Source organism: Mytilus edulis, chromosome 2, assembly GCF_963676685.1.
Source record: "Mytilus edulis chromosome 2, xbMytEdul2.2, whole genome shotgun sequence".
Classification (NCBI taxonomy): domain Eukaryota; kingdom Metazoa; phylum Mollusca; class Bivalvia; order Mytilida; family Mytilidae; genus Mytilus; species Mytilus edulis.
The window spans coordinates 77596303-77612153 of record NC_092345.1 but is presented as its reverse complement, the minus strand read 5'-3'; the positions used below and the strand labels follow the sequence as shown (position 1 = coordinate 77612153).

At 32.6% G+C, this 15851-nt stretch overlaps 1 protein-coding gene across 1 annotated transcript in view; it reads left to right on the top strand.

Moving 5' to 3' along the window:
• The window catches only part of LOC139513018 (uncharacterized), a 45333-nt gene extending 29979 nt beyond the window's left edge, over window positions 1-15354 (top strand). Inside the window, exons 16-24 of the mRNA XM_071301080.1 lie at window positions 1945-2036; window positions 3305-3455; window positions 4380-4564; window positions 6487-6568; window positions 8072-8806; window positions 9475-9560; window positions 10821-10950; window positions 12901-13085; window positions 14984-15354. Coding sequence (XP_071157181.1) covers window positions 1945-2036; window positions 3305-3455; window positions 4380-4564; window positions 6487-6568; window positions 8072-8806; window positions 9475-9560; window positions 10821-10950; window positions 12901-13085; window positions 14984-15073 — 1736 coding nt within the window. The 3' untranslated portion in view covers window positions 15074-15354. The remainder of the gene's footprint in view (window positions 1-1944; window positions 2037-3304; window positions 3456-4379; window positions 4565-6486; window positions 6569-8071; window positions 8807-9474; window positions 9561-10820; window positions 10951-12900; window positions 13086-14983) is intronic.
• The last annotated feature ends 497 nt before the right edge of the window (window positions 15355-15851 follow it).

Genomic DNA, 15851 nt, shown 5'->3' with positions numbered 1-15851 from the left:
GTCAAAATCGGAGATTATAGAAAGGAATTGGAAAATATATTGGGCTCATCATCAGCAAAGACCTCATCTGGTTGCACCACATCAACAAGAAAGTCAAAACACGTTGCTTCTTGCAGAGAAACCTGCTTAATGTACTCCAACAACAAAAGCTTTCTTCATCTTAGTAAGACCAACACTGGACTATGTTTCTCCGGTATGGGATTCTCAACAATCATACACGACATAGATCATGTACAAAGACGAACAGCTCGCTTTGTTTATAGTGGCTATAAAGCCCCAACCACATAGTGAATAGACAGCAATATACATAAAGACAACATTAGTATACCGGTGTTGAAAAATCATAAATCGGTAAACAGAAAACATGGTTACAAACAATGACCGAGGGAAACTTATAAACTATTAGATGAAAATAAAGGAACAATAAGAACACTAATATGCAACAAAAACAAACGCAATCATACATAGAAACTAACTTTTTGATAACAACTACCATACGCCTGACTTGGTACAGGCCATTTTAGAGAAAACTGGTGGGTTGAACCTGGTCTAATGGCTAGCCAAACCGTCCGCTTTACGACAATGTTAAAACATATAGTTGAAATGACAATACTGCGTGACAGTAAAACAACACAAACACACGCAAGAATATTCATCACAGAGAACAGCACAAACGAATAAAATAACAAAATACAAAATGCAGAGCAATGAAGAAAAATACAACAGGACACCATAGGACAACACCATAGGACAACCAGTGTAAATGGTTGTTAATTAGTTTATAATTTTATTATAAATACTATCCAGTTTCCCTTGACTTTTGCTTTTGGCCAGAAGAGTGGTCACCTATCTCTTTGAGATGCGCTCGAGTCAGGTACACTCCATTGTAGAGCTCGACTAGTAAACGGGAAGAAGATGTAGAAGCTTTGTCGTAGATCCACGAGTCATTACGTCCAATTTTGTCAATGGTTCCATTGCGTAGGCAAATACTTCCGGTTTTGTAGTGAAGCTGACTTTTCCGCTGAGTATTGACCGTGGGTTTTAATTCCAGAAACCAGTGTTGATGACCAGTTTTGCTTACAATGCAGATGGGTTTTTTTTTAAATTCAATATTCAAGACATTACTCAGTTTCGGGTTGATGTTAGTCCGTTCATTCCAACTCATGCTTGTCTATTGTATATTATGACATATTGGATATACTATTGAACATGTCCGATCTTTAAATTATTGTATTTCTTTTATTTCAAAATAAGACGGTTTTGACAGGTTATATTTATATACGATGTTATAGCTGCATGGTTTTAAAATAATACACAATTATGTCATACTCTTAACAAAGGAGTAGGTCCGGTAAGGACCGATTTTGGCCTTAAATTTCAGGTTCATCTGACGAAAGATTTTGACATTTTTTAAAACACTTAAGTGTCTATTAAATATGATTCAATTAGTTCATGTGAAAGATTTTAACTGATCCGATTCAAGCTCAAATATGAAAAATCTACTAAATATGCCGACAAATGTAATTTTTCAGATGTTTTTTTGTCAAAAATGAAAGTGGCCGCATCTGTGTTCATCCTCAACCTTTATATATGTTATGTATTATCATCAAATACAACTTACATTTCAATATTCAGGATGAACACGAATGCGGCCACTTTTGTTTTACAGACAAACCGTCTAAAATTTAAGTAAAATGCTAGAATTGTGAAAATTTCAGTAACTAAGCATAACTTAGTAATGTTAGTTCTCGATATATGTGCATTGTATTGTCAAAAACAGACCATATGTATGTAGCAGAAGCATTCTTCTGTCCAATAAATAACTCAAAGTTTACATTTTAACAATTTTGTAAAACTGCTATATTTTGGGGCAAAAAAGGGGTCTTACTAGACCTACTCCTTTCATCTTTTGGTTCAGATTCATGCTTTTATTTTTTTTTACAGTGTATTCAGTATTCGAATGTACTGCAGAGATTGATCATTACTGTATGTTTGTTCAATCAACTGATGATGATTTTGACTGGGGCACACGATCAGTGAGTAAATATATCAATATTGTGTATAATTGTTGTTCATATATACGAATTAAAGCCTTTGACGTTTAAAAAACAATCGAACATTACATCAATAATTCCCTCCAAAAAGATAGGCAATACGTTTATCGTATTATAGCTAAAGATGGTAAAACTAGCAGCAGTTACATCAGAACACACCAACAACCAACTACCGACATCCTACGTGGAAATAGGCAGAAAAATAAAAACAAAGAACAACGAACAGCACGTGCTTTCGGGACCATGACTTTGTACAGTCAAAAACTATTGAGCGATTAAAACCAGACCCAAATTTTTAATTGAGACCAGACATACGTAATAAACTAGAAAACATTAAATAAGACTTGCACAGATCAAATGAAAAACGGATTACCACTGACTTGATCAGGTTTTGTAACTTTTTCTTGCATCCATATAATTTAAACCTGAACATGAACACTATTTAGATGTTTAAAGTGCAGCAATCCAGTTTTAAAGCGGTATTAGATGCCGAATACACGTTCAACAAATTTGATTCACCTTCAACTTTAAATTTTAACATTCTTAAAAAGTTTACAAGAGTTTCAGAGAAAACGATAAACAGTGCAAGAATGATATCAACAATTCCTGCGAATTTTGGGATGGTACGCTATCTAATTAACAATCGACATGAACTCATAAAGGCGTTGAACATGTTTCTGCGATATCAGATACAGATCCCGATAAAATAGATGTGCATGGAATCAATGTTCATGGCTATGCTATTTTTCCTTTTTTTTTGGCAACTTTTATATCAATTAAAAGAATTTATACCTTCGTGTAACCAGCTGTATAGGAACGAGTTTAATTATAACCTTACTGATGTCTATTTTTGCTTTTTCATGAGACATTTCACACACTAAATATTATGAGTTCATGAGCAATATATTTCTAACTAAGGTCATATGAAAGGTCGATATAGACGGAGCTTGTACAACTCAAGTAACTCCTATTAAATATCTTGCAAACTATCACCTATATTGAGCAAGTATCTATGATGAATTATACAGTCAAAATCGCAGCAATTGTCTATGTTGCTGCCGGTTGCATGGTTTATTGACAATTTTCAATTCGCTCAATCTGTAAATGTTATTTTTGTCTTTTTAGAATAATCTTTGTTGCTGTTTATGCATTTCATTAATTTAGTGATACGCGGAGTTCTAATTCACTACGTTAAAAATAATTTTATTCCTTTTAAGAGTCTAGTCTTTTAATAGTCCACTTTTCTCCAGGGTCGATCAAGGCGTTATGATACTAGTGGAATATCGAGAGTGACTGGTCCTGGTGGTGCAAAAGAAGGATTTGTATATTTATATACTACAAAATTAGGAAATAGGAAAACGGGTGATAATGCAGTTATGTCTACTGAAATATCTTTTCCAAGTGAGAGCTTTTAATACTTTGATTTCTTTTTCTTTTATTTGATTGTTAGTTAACAGTTAAAATACTTATCAAATACCTGAGTCAAGGAAAAACGAAAAAAAAATCAAATAGATGGTATTAACTAAAATGAAAACGAAACATAATTAATTTCATGAATTTTATGAAAGCCAATGTATAAGAAACGAAACAGTTGAAGAACAGGGCTATATGATTAAAATGACATTCAAAGAGCAAAATCAATCTAAAATAAACTAAGACCGGTGAAAACCTTAAAAAAAATATTAACGGACAATGTTAAAAAGTTTTAAAACAAATCATCTTTAATCTAAAATCAGAGCAGAGATTTCTCTGGTGATTTTTTTATAGACAGTGTTATCCGTCTTAAATTAAGATTAAATGTTTTTTCTTCTTCTATAGAGCACCTTAAAATTGCGATGAAATTATCCTTTATTGAAATAAAAAAAACATGCGTAAAGATAAGATTGAACAGACTTCAGGTATTCAGATAATTCTGGTTGCAATTCAAAAACTGACAAGGAATTTAAACATTGTATTTTGTAATGGTGGTTATGTAATCAAAAAGAGAATGCATATTGTTACTTGTATCCTAAATGCTCTTAACTTTTTACTTATTTGACCTTTATAACTTTTATTGGATGGAGTTTCAATGATGAGTCGTTTAAAGAAAATCGCGCGTCTGAGGTTTAAAATTTCAATCCTGTTATCTATTTATTAAGATAAGTATTGATGACTTTGATACGATTGCTATAATTTGTCTAATAAAATGAAATTCAACAAATACCTGTGTGTTTATGTTTTATATTTCAAAGAATCTTAAGAATTAATCAGATATGATATAATTTATTTTTATTCATTTGAATCAATTCAACTCTCAATGAACTTTTTGACTTTTTTGCACGATAGAGGTCGAGCGATGTTTGTCTTTCTGGTATCATATGAGCAGTTATCATTTAAGTGCTATGGGGACACTACAAATTAAAATGACAGATAGCACTGGTGATGAAACGTTATTGTTTACTCGATCGGGAAATCAAGGTCAAGCATGGTTACAAGAAAAAATAGACATACCAGCTGTTGATAATTTGAAGGTACGTAAAATGTTACTTCCCTTCGAATTATAAATAGGATGATAAAGATATATGGTATATAACTGCCTATGAGACAACTTTCCAACAAACATCGACGAATAAGGAAGATCTGAAATAACCAAATGTCGCCGTACGTCCTTTAATAATGAACTAATTACAATTACACTGTATGGAATGATATAGACAGCCCTTGAATATAATGTAAAATTAAAAGCAAAAACATGAGGCCGCATTTAAACAAAGGCCATTGACCGGGAATATTCGCATAAAGACGTACGTTTGCCATGGTAAAACAGCATAACAGATAAAGCTTTTATATCAAAGCATGCAAAACAAAAGTTGTGTTGGTGACCTTCAGATGTTGTCTGTTCTATGGTCGTGTTGTTGTCTCTTTGACACATTTCCAATTTCAATTCTGAATTTATTTGATCGTCTTTCTGGCTATGTTTGCTTGGATGTTTGCAAACAATCGATACTAGTAAGCAGAGTTTCGTATTGATTTTGTTATCAGTAGATCAAAAGCTAACTAAATTTTACTAGTATGCTATATATATATACATATTCAAGGATCTACAATCTGTCGATACCTGTAACTTGGCATTGCACAAGGTCATGTTTTTCTCTGGCTGTTTAGGATGTCTTTACACTAAATCCATTGGATGTTGAATGTGTACGGATTGGTAGTTTAGTCTTAGTCTTAGATGCATGATTCTTTTATTAGTTGTTAGTGGCTTTGAACTAGCTGTCAGATAACTGCGAGTACTCTCAGATCTGTTCATTGTGTCTTTTTGTGTCGGGATGTATACGTACCCGGCCACGTCCACTTATATTTGTGTCCATCTGATGAGTTAAGCCTTTTTCAACTGATTTTTATAGTTCGTTCTTATGTTGTACTGTTATACCACTGTCCCAGGTTAGGGGGATGGTTGGGATCCCGCTAACATGTTTAACTCCGCCACATTATTTATGTATGTGCCTGTCCCAAGTCAGGAGCCTGTATATTCAGTGGTTGGCGTTTGTTTATGTGTTACATATTTGTTTTTCGTTCATCTTTTACATAAATAAGGCCGTTAGTTTTCTCGTTTTAATTGTTTTACATTGTCTTATCGGGACTTTTTATAGCTGACTATGCGGTATGGGCTTTGCTCATTGTTGAAGGCCGTACGATGACATATAGTTGTTAATGTCTGTGTCATTTTGGTCTTTTGTGGATAGTTGTCTCATTGGCAATCATACCACATCTTCTTTTTTATAATTTCAGACTGTTTAATATATACTGTGATTTGATTGAAGAATAAAAAAAATTGACATACACAATTATGGAACTTAACCTTGAAATGAAGTTTATATAAAAAGAAGATGTGGTATGATTGCCAATGAGTAAATCTAGTAAACGTATAATTCTGACTGTCTGCGTACGTAGCAGCAATAATACATTTGTGGCATAATCCGAATACCTATGTGATAAGCAAGACAAGATTTACACTAATAAGTTACTATTAGATTAGATAGTATATGAACATGGTTACCAATTGACCCCTTCAGTAACACGAGTGTGTCCACTTTCGAAAGACTTAATTATTTCAAAAGAAACATTGGGACTTTAGACAGCAAAAATTTATCTGCACGACCATATCTGCAAATTATCAATATGTCCTCGTAGTGTCTATTGAATCCCCAAAGCTGTGTGTTCCTAAAATTTATAAATGAGATCAGAGAGGATCAGACCTTGTAACAATCTCTTAGCGATCACAATATGCAAATGCTGTTTAGGAATTTAATGCTGTATATTGCTTGCTGAATGAGCAATTAAAGCTCCTTGAATTCTCTTATTTCTGGATGCATTTAGAGATTTTGCTCTTCTTTTTTGTGCTTGAAAACTCGATAATATAATTATATGACAGGATTATTATTCCTTATAGATTACAATTAACGGAATCCAAGGGAATAGTTATATGTCAGAAATGGCTCTAGATGGTATATTCTTGGTTCCTGGTACCTGTGGTGAGTATGACTTCGTTAATAGAACATCATTTTAAAGCTCATCTGAAGTATATAAATCATGAGAAAATTGGCATACATCAAACAAAGCTGTATTTGACTTAGATTAATGTTTCGAGATATAATCTATGCTTCCGTATTTGCTATGAAAAGCTTCAATATAAAAATTCAATATTTGCTAAAAAAAGAGGGACGAAAGATACCATAGGGACAGTCAAACTCATAAATCGAAAATAAACTGACACCACCATGGCTAAAAATGAAAAGGACAAACAGACAAACAATAGTACACATGACACAACATAGAAAACTAAAGAATAAACAACACGAAACCCAACCAAAAAACTAGGGATGATCTGTGCCTATAATAAGTAAGGAAGTTTGTTTCTGATTGATCTACTTCTACAGACTTTGTGGTCCTTTGACATTAAACATGAAGTTTTTGAAATTTTTAAACACTTTCTTTAAAATGTTTCAATCTATAAATTGGTAGCCTCCAGAAATTGTAAACTGTTTAAAGACATTTGTTACCCACACTTTTGTATGATATTTCAACTGTTATGGCAACATTTGTTCTCCTTTGACATACAAATTTCAGTCGATCCCTTCTGCACAATTAAATACATTGTCTCAATGTAATGTGTCAACTCATCCAATCATCGATATATGTCGACCAAAGTGGCATTGTATTGCACGCGATATACTTTCAGAATTATAGGTCCTGTGAAAAAGTGTGTTTTATAAAAGAAAATAAATTTTGACCTGCATTTATTTATATTTTAAGCTCGCCTGAACCGAAGATCCAGCGTAAACTTTCGTCATCACTTTTCCTAAATCCTCGTTGGTCATCTGTTAATTTTTATAAAGATAATCTCCTTTAAAACTATAGAACCAAATTTAACCAAACTTTACCACAACCATCATTGGGTATTTAGATTTGAAAAATGTGTCTTATGAACACGCTTGCAAACATCTATTGCAAACATGGCTAAACATAGGGGTAAAAATGCAAGGTTCGTCTTTCAAAACGTGAAAACCGCTACAAAAAAAGAATAAACTGTTCACAATGATGACATCAACAGTCAGACGACTATTTGTAAAAGTAAACCAGAATGATTGAATTTTTTTTTTGTGATTTCTATAACAAAAATTATAACAGAATGAATCAGCTTTGAAAATTAAAAAATGACAAGACAAGATCCACAAATTATTCAACTTTCAATTTTTTTTTGAAAGCTATAGTATATACATAGATATTTCAAATAGAAAAAAAGACCAGTAGGACAAAATCTACCAATAAATTAGAATGACCGAAATTGTAAGTCGACTACTTACTGAAGTTATAGTCTGTAATAGAAATTTTCCTAAAATAGAAACAAAGAACCTTTAAGAACGAACATTTCTTTCATTTTGCTTATTTGGGATTTTCTTTTAATTCATCAGATCGAATTTATTATGAAAAAAATAACATTTCTAAACACACTTCACTGTATGTGAATTTTACAGCAAGTCCTCTGTCAACACCCGCTCAAACTACCCCAACCACAACAACTACTCCGACCACAACAACTAAGCCAACCACAACAACTCCGACTACAACGACAACTCCAACCTCAACAACCACTCCGATCACAACAACTACTCCGACCACAACAACTGCTCCAACCACAACATCAACTACTCCGACACCAACAACTTCACCGACCACAACAACTACTCCGACAACAACAACTTCTCCGACCACAACGACCACAACGACCACAACGACTACTCCAACCACAACAATTACTCCGACCACAACAACTAAGCCAACCACAACAACTCCGACTACAACGACAACTCCAACCTCAACAACCACTCCGATCACAACAACTACTCCGACCACAACAACTGCTCCAACCACAACATCAACTACTCCGACACCAACAACTACACCGACCACAACAACTACTCCGACTACAACAACTTCTCCGACCACAACGACCACAACGACTACTCCAACCACAACAATTACTCCGACCACAACAACTACTCCGACTACAACAACTTCTCCGACCACAACGACCACAACAACTACCCCGACCACAACAATTACTCTGACCACAACAACTACTTCGACCACAACAATTACTCCGACCACAACAACCACTCCGACAACAACTACCACTCCGACCACAACAACTACCCCGACTACAACAACTACTCCGACCTCAACGACAACAGTTCCTACAACAAACATAGGTATAAAGGCATCGAGGGAAAAATGGATGTAGTGTTTTATTATTTTACTTAACATTTTATGATATTCTTGTATACTGTAAACCAACTTATTTTCGCGAGCGATTTATTTTCGCGACTTTCGCGAGTAGAAAAATAAACGCGAATATAAATCGTCGCAAATTTAGAAGACTTTGATCTTTTCTTATTAGATTACGTCAAGTAAATTGGGAAACTCGCGAAAATAAATAGCCGCGAAGTGGACTAAAAAGAGAAAAAACGCGAAATAAAGTATCCGCGAAAATAAGTTGGTTTACAGTACCCCTTCTCAATCATCCCATGAGGCATTTTGAAGGATTCTTCACATAAAATGTATGCATCCTTTTCTTTTCTTCCCTTTTTTGGAGTATTTCATATTTAGTTAACTGGAATACATGAATATTTGCAAGGAGATAATGGTTAGTTCGATTAAAAAAAAGGAAATGTAGAAACGAGTTGATTTCATCTGCTTTATATTCATTTTAATTGACTCTGAACTCAATATTTTAAAAGAAGGAAATAATAAAAGCAAGAGTCAAAATGAATCTTAGTGATTGAGCTAAGCATTCGGTGTCAAACAGTTAAATACTGGGGAGGGGAGAGGTTTCACGAAAAAAATATAAAGACTTTATATCTGCCTTTTTTCTTTTCAGTTATTGAATGTGGATTTGAACAAGGACAAACATGTGCATTCGAAAATACTAAAGGCGACGACTTCGACTGGACCTTAGATCAATCAGTAAGTTTTATCTAGAAACAAATGAATAATGAATATTTATTAACATATAATTTAATTTTAGATGTAACGAGTCTTCTGATTGGCTGACGGTGTTTTGTTTATAAACTCATAGACATTTTTTGATCATGTGACCATGACGTCATCAAACGTTTTTTGAAGTTTACTCCGGTTTAAAATAGAATTAAGAATTAAATTATAAGAAATAACATTAATATTTTATTTATCTATTCGAAATAACACAAAAATGTATTGCACACTTCAATTAACCTGCTACGCGGGTTATTCAGTGTGCACCACATTTTTTTTATGTTATTTCGTCATAGACAGAAAAAAAATATTACAGTTTTTCCTTAATTATATCACATAGTTCTGATATTTTGTTTAGATCATTGATCGTCGGTGTGTCATTTATGTGCAACAACTACTAATTTTTACTGAAATTGGACATTCTTCGAAAATATCAATTCAGAGATTAATTGATTATAATACAATAACATCATCGGCTAATGATATTCTTGTCCAACATGCTATAAAAATTATAAGAATCCTACATAAAAGAGTTTAAATTAGACTTATCTTGTTGATATAAAAAATATTATTCCGCTTTTGGTATGTTATTTTTTTCTTTTTTCTTTTAAAAGAAATAACGTCCTTTCTCAGAAAACGGTTAATACGAATACGAATAGGGGATGAGGCATCAATCCAACGAAACAACAAACTAATACAAAATTATACATTTGAACTAAAATTTCTCTATATGTGTAAATTTGAGTTGATGTTAAAAAAAATGGTAAGTTTGATTATAATGTTAAAAAAAAAAAATTTAGCAAGTTCAAATTCATATTAAAAAATTCAGCAATCATGATTTTTCTCAAGCACGTACTCTCCGTCTCAAACCCATTGCCAGCTATAACATAATATTCCATTATAGGACAACTTATTGTCTTATACAGCTAATGGCATACATTGAAAACACAACTAAATTCTCAATATGAGACGTAATTTCAAAAAGTGCTAACAAGTTGGTATCGAAATCAGAAAATACCTTCAGAAATGTTTTCTTGTGACAAACAAAGTAATGTGGTATAGTAATCAATAAAATATTTTTTTATATCGAGTTTTGTATTATATCAGTCGCTGAAATGTTTTATTGTGTTGTACAAATAATCGTGTGACGACACATCAAAGAGGGAACTGTAAAACATGACAACAAACAAACACAATTTTATTTTTCATATTATAAATGTCATTGCAATACAGGGATCAACATCTACCACAAACACTGGTCCTTCGGCTGCACACAGTGGTAACCAATATGCCTATATTGAGGTAAATGGTCAAGGACAGGGCTTTGTAGCCTTTTTGAGCTCATCGAATACTAACCTGTTCTGTAAGTATTAAAGACATTCATTTATATATGTTAAAAATTTACATTAAATACATAAGTATTTTTGTTATTTGTATTCAACTGCACAACTGCACTATATTGATTTCTTTTAACTAGCTTTCATGTTGTCTAGAGTGCCGTATGAAGACAGTAGAGTGCATCCTCGTGCTTCAGGTTAATGCTCTAATAATATACAAGATAATAGGGTGTGTCGGAGCGAGAGGATGTTTTCGCTGTGTTGAAGACCCATTGCTGGCCTACGTACATTATCTGCTCTTCGGTCTTGTTGTGGTCACTTTGACATGTTCCCAATTATATTCTCCAGATCATTATGTTTTTATAAACAGCCGTCGATCTAAAATTATCAGATACTTTGTCTCTTTATTTCAGATGCAGTTGGAATTTTTTCGATTTATCCCCTTGACCCTAATGTTGCTTATCTATTGTAACAGCATGGTTGTCATCTGCTATCTGTTCTGTGATTTTACACGTCATTTTGGGACACCTTTATAGCTTGCTGTTCAGTGTTAGCAAAGGCTCCGTATTAAAGAATGTACATTGACCTGTAATGGTTTACTTTTATAAATTGTGACATAAAAGAGAGTGGTTTCATTGGCATGCATACCTGGTCTTCTTATATCTATATTAATAAAAATTTCAACAAAACGAAAATTTTCATGTCTTACGCCACTGGTGTAACCCAAATTGGTTGGGTCAGATTTATTTTTCTAAAGATTTAAGCATTAACAATAGTGTCTTCAATAACAATGTAACCGTAAGCATGTAGTACAGACGACAAAAAAAAAGTTGGAAATTATTGTTAAAATCTTAATAAGTAAGTAAAAGCTATATCGTAAATGACATTAGTGCCCATGGTGTATCCTTATCAAAAATCTTTTTCCGAAAGATTTCCTAAACTTTGATTTATGAAAAGATATTGATTGTAGAAACATGCACAATGAACAACATATAAAACAGGTAAAGAGAGCACTTATCATAATCAAAAATACACCTGTACGTCATAAGTCTTACTGTCAATGGTGAGATTACTTCGATCAAGTGATATCATTGACCAGTTTAGTAACACCACTGAATATATCTTGACCATATGCTATTTTTGTGTGATATTTTCATGTCAAACAACTGAAATATTATATTATTTATAAAATACAATACTTTTTTTAACAATTTTTAACAATTAAATGTATTACCTATACCAATCTTTCTTACAAACTCGTGTATGCTGGTAACATCAATGACACTTTTTAGTAACACTATTGTCATTTTTAGATATTGATATTATATATATAATTTGAATATTAAAATTGAACTGTGCTGTAAATAGTGATACTTTTGTGTTTAACTGAAGGGTCAGAGGTATTACTATATAAAAATGCAATAATCTTTATGTTTTATTAACCAATGACATTTGTTTATGCCGTATACGAAAGATAAGGCATTATCTAATCGTGTTGTCTTACACATTTTACATATATTCAGTTTTAGTATTTACTTTAATATTACTAAAACCCATAATTGGGACAGTTATGTTTTTGCAACAATTCATTCTGATTTTATTGGTAAAATATTATGAATACCTATAAAAAAGACGAATAATTTTAAATCGTAACAAATTGAACATGTGTACTCAATTAGGACATACTATACAGATGAGCATATTTACAAGAATTTTTTCTCAGATGAACCATTTAGCAGTTGTGTGTCTTTGGACTTAAGGATATGTTGAGATTGTGTTTGCTCAGTGACAATGTAGGGGCGTTGGGTCTGTGAGTTGCTCTCAAAAGTTGTTTTTAATTTCCCTGTTCATTCATATAAACTTCACATTTCAATTCTTTTGATAATGAATTACATGTATATAAATATTGCAGTTTGTGCTCCAATAACCATATCTTACATATCTCACTTGTCAAATAATTATTGTGTTTATTTCAGCCTCTTCGTATTGCCTCAGATTTTATTATCACATGTATGGCCAAAATATCGGATATCTAGCAGTGTACTCACAAAAACGCAACTCGGGCTGGTGGTCCAAACCTTGGACTCGGTCCGGAAATCAAGGAAATCAATGGATAAAAGCTAGTGTGAATATTACTGGTAATATACAGACAGGCATTGTTGTAAGTATATAATCAGAATATCAGTTCTTCCTTCACATTTTTTCCTACCAGAGTAAACTTTAAATACACATTCATTTGTTTGTTTGTAAAATTTCACTGAGGTTGTGTTGGCTTATAATTTTATACACTGACCTTAAATAAATCTTTATCTTTGACCTTTGACTTCTGAAATTACTATGAAGCATCATAATTTAGAGGGAGAAACTGATTCATTTTGATTTGACTGTTAGAAAATATTGGGACTATATATGCTAGAAATATGTTTCCCAAAGTGATTATTCTAATTCTAATATAAATCAACTAGCAATTTTCAATAACTATATCAGTATATTATAGAAAATGTACTCAAAATATCAGAATTTCATCTCAATCGAATGTTTCCCCCATTTAAATGTAAAATCACTTAGTCGGTTCCTAGCAGGTTGGCTCTATATATTGCCATATCGATGGCATCATACTGATTGTTACTTTTTGCACTGCCGTTGTTTGTTGTTATTTGATAGCAGTTGTGCCTTCTATACCTTATTTGCAGCAAAGGACATTTGAGCGAAATGAACGAATATTTGAGCGATTAAAAAAGGGTTGGAGTGTCCAAGTATCAATTATCTAAGCGAAAATAAAAAATGAGCATAGGACATTTAACGAGAAAAAAAAAAAGAATGATGAAGGAGTACCTCTTCTGTTCTATAATTTCATCTGTTACCCTTGCTCACCACAGGATATAGTTGAGAAAATTTGTTTGCAAAAAGTTGATAACGCATAAAATTCAAAACATCTTTATATTACTCTGCCAAAAAACATAAAACTCGTAAATGGCATTATTTTAAGTTAGTTCGGACATGAAATCAGTATATAAGGCTTCTGACTCCCTCTTGGCCGAAGATTCGGGTACTAAGTAGGGAACACGTTTGCTGAACAGACGGACAAGCATCTGCATTTGATGATTTTCTAACCGTTGACACATTGCTCTTAAATGCGCTGTTATATGTTGTTTCGTATATTACAATGGATGTCAAGCTCTATGTTATGATTTCTACTCTTGTTAGTCAGAATTACTATTATATGGTCTTTGATTGATTAGAACATGGCAATGTCCATGCTATAGCTTCAGCGTTATCACACCAATGCTTTTCGGATTTGGACATGTTGTAGCTGGTAACAAAATGGAGGTCATTAACGGGGTTGACGATTTTCACTTCATTGTGAAGGAGTTTTGTCCCTTTTTAAATAGTAACACTAATGAATATAAACTGTCTATATACTTTCGTTGATGACACGTTTAACCTTCATAATGGGGTGAATGTATGAAAGACGTGATGTTGTTTAACACGGTTTATCTTTAACGCATGCAACACATTTAATTGTATGTATAGCAAGACATTAAGAGATAAAATAACAAAAATACCAAATTCCAAGGAAACATTAAAACGGACACTCTCTTATCAAAAGCTCAAACAGTTACTCATCAAACGAAATTAAGAGTAACTTTTATATTCCTTACTTGGCAAAATATGGTTACTTTCTTGATGTAGCCATATATTGGAACAAACATTACTAAACGATTTTACCGTATGATATATCAAATTGGACTCTTCAATTTTAAATTTGTGTCAATTACAACCAGGTTAAATTGTGATTATGTCATAATTCTATCATTTTCCAAATAAAGTACGCAAATACATTTCAAACTAATCGGAATGTAAAATATCAATTGCAGCTACTAACTGAAACATTTAAAACACGTGAATTACTTATATGTGCGAAAGAAAAAAAAAGGTAACATAAAATGTATTTCAAAAGAACATAAAGTGTGATTGGCAATTTTTTTCTCTCAAATACTTGTAAACCTAAAACAATTTCTCGCAATAGTATTTTCTACATTGACATTTATTTTTCAGATTGATATCGAGGCTTCGAAAGGGAGTTCTGGTAATATTGGTGATATTGCAATTGATGATATAACATTGAGTACCGGTTCTTGTAATTAGCTTGTAACACTTCTCGATATCGTGTGAACAGAAAAGTCAATTGATTGACTAACGTTATTATTATTATCTTTTCTAGAAATGTACCTGATAGTCCACTTTATATTGCCTGAAATTCTCCTTTTAATTTTGTTTAATATCGGATTATGAATACTAAAAACATTAGTCGCAACAAACAGTGTATTCAGTATTTAGTGACATTTTTTCTTTGTGCATTTATTATTTAGAAACGGGTATCTTATTAAATGTATTAAAAACTAATAAAACAAATTGCATTCAACAAATGTTTTCTTGTGAATTTTTTTTTTAATGTACCATACCAATAGTTGCTACACAGTTAAGAATTCACTGTGGCTCATCGACGTTAAACTTTGTAAAAGGTTTTAGATTATCAAATATTTGGGCCTTGAGTATCCCTGAAGACATTAAATGTCAAAATCTGGTATCTGATGTGGGTAATTTGGTACCGTTATTGTTATTTCCAGAAGTCCATTACTAGACAAGTGGATAACCCGTTATATAGTAAGGCGATCACGTTGTATCTGTACCTCCAACTGTGATTAAAACGGGATTTGAGCGAGATTGCTATCAAAAGTAACAAAAATCAATGTCAAAATGTTATGTGATGCATTCTTGGTAGAGATAATTTATTCAAACGCCATATTACTAGGCCCAAGACCACAATTAATGACCCCGCTTTTCGTTGTTCACGAATATAGTTCCCTTTAATTTAAGTGTATTTCTTCTTAAATTTTTTTCTTTCCTTTTCTCAAACATTTCT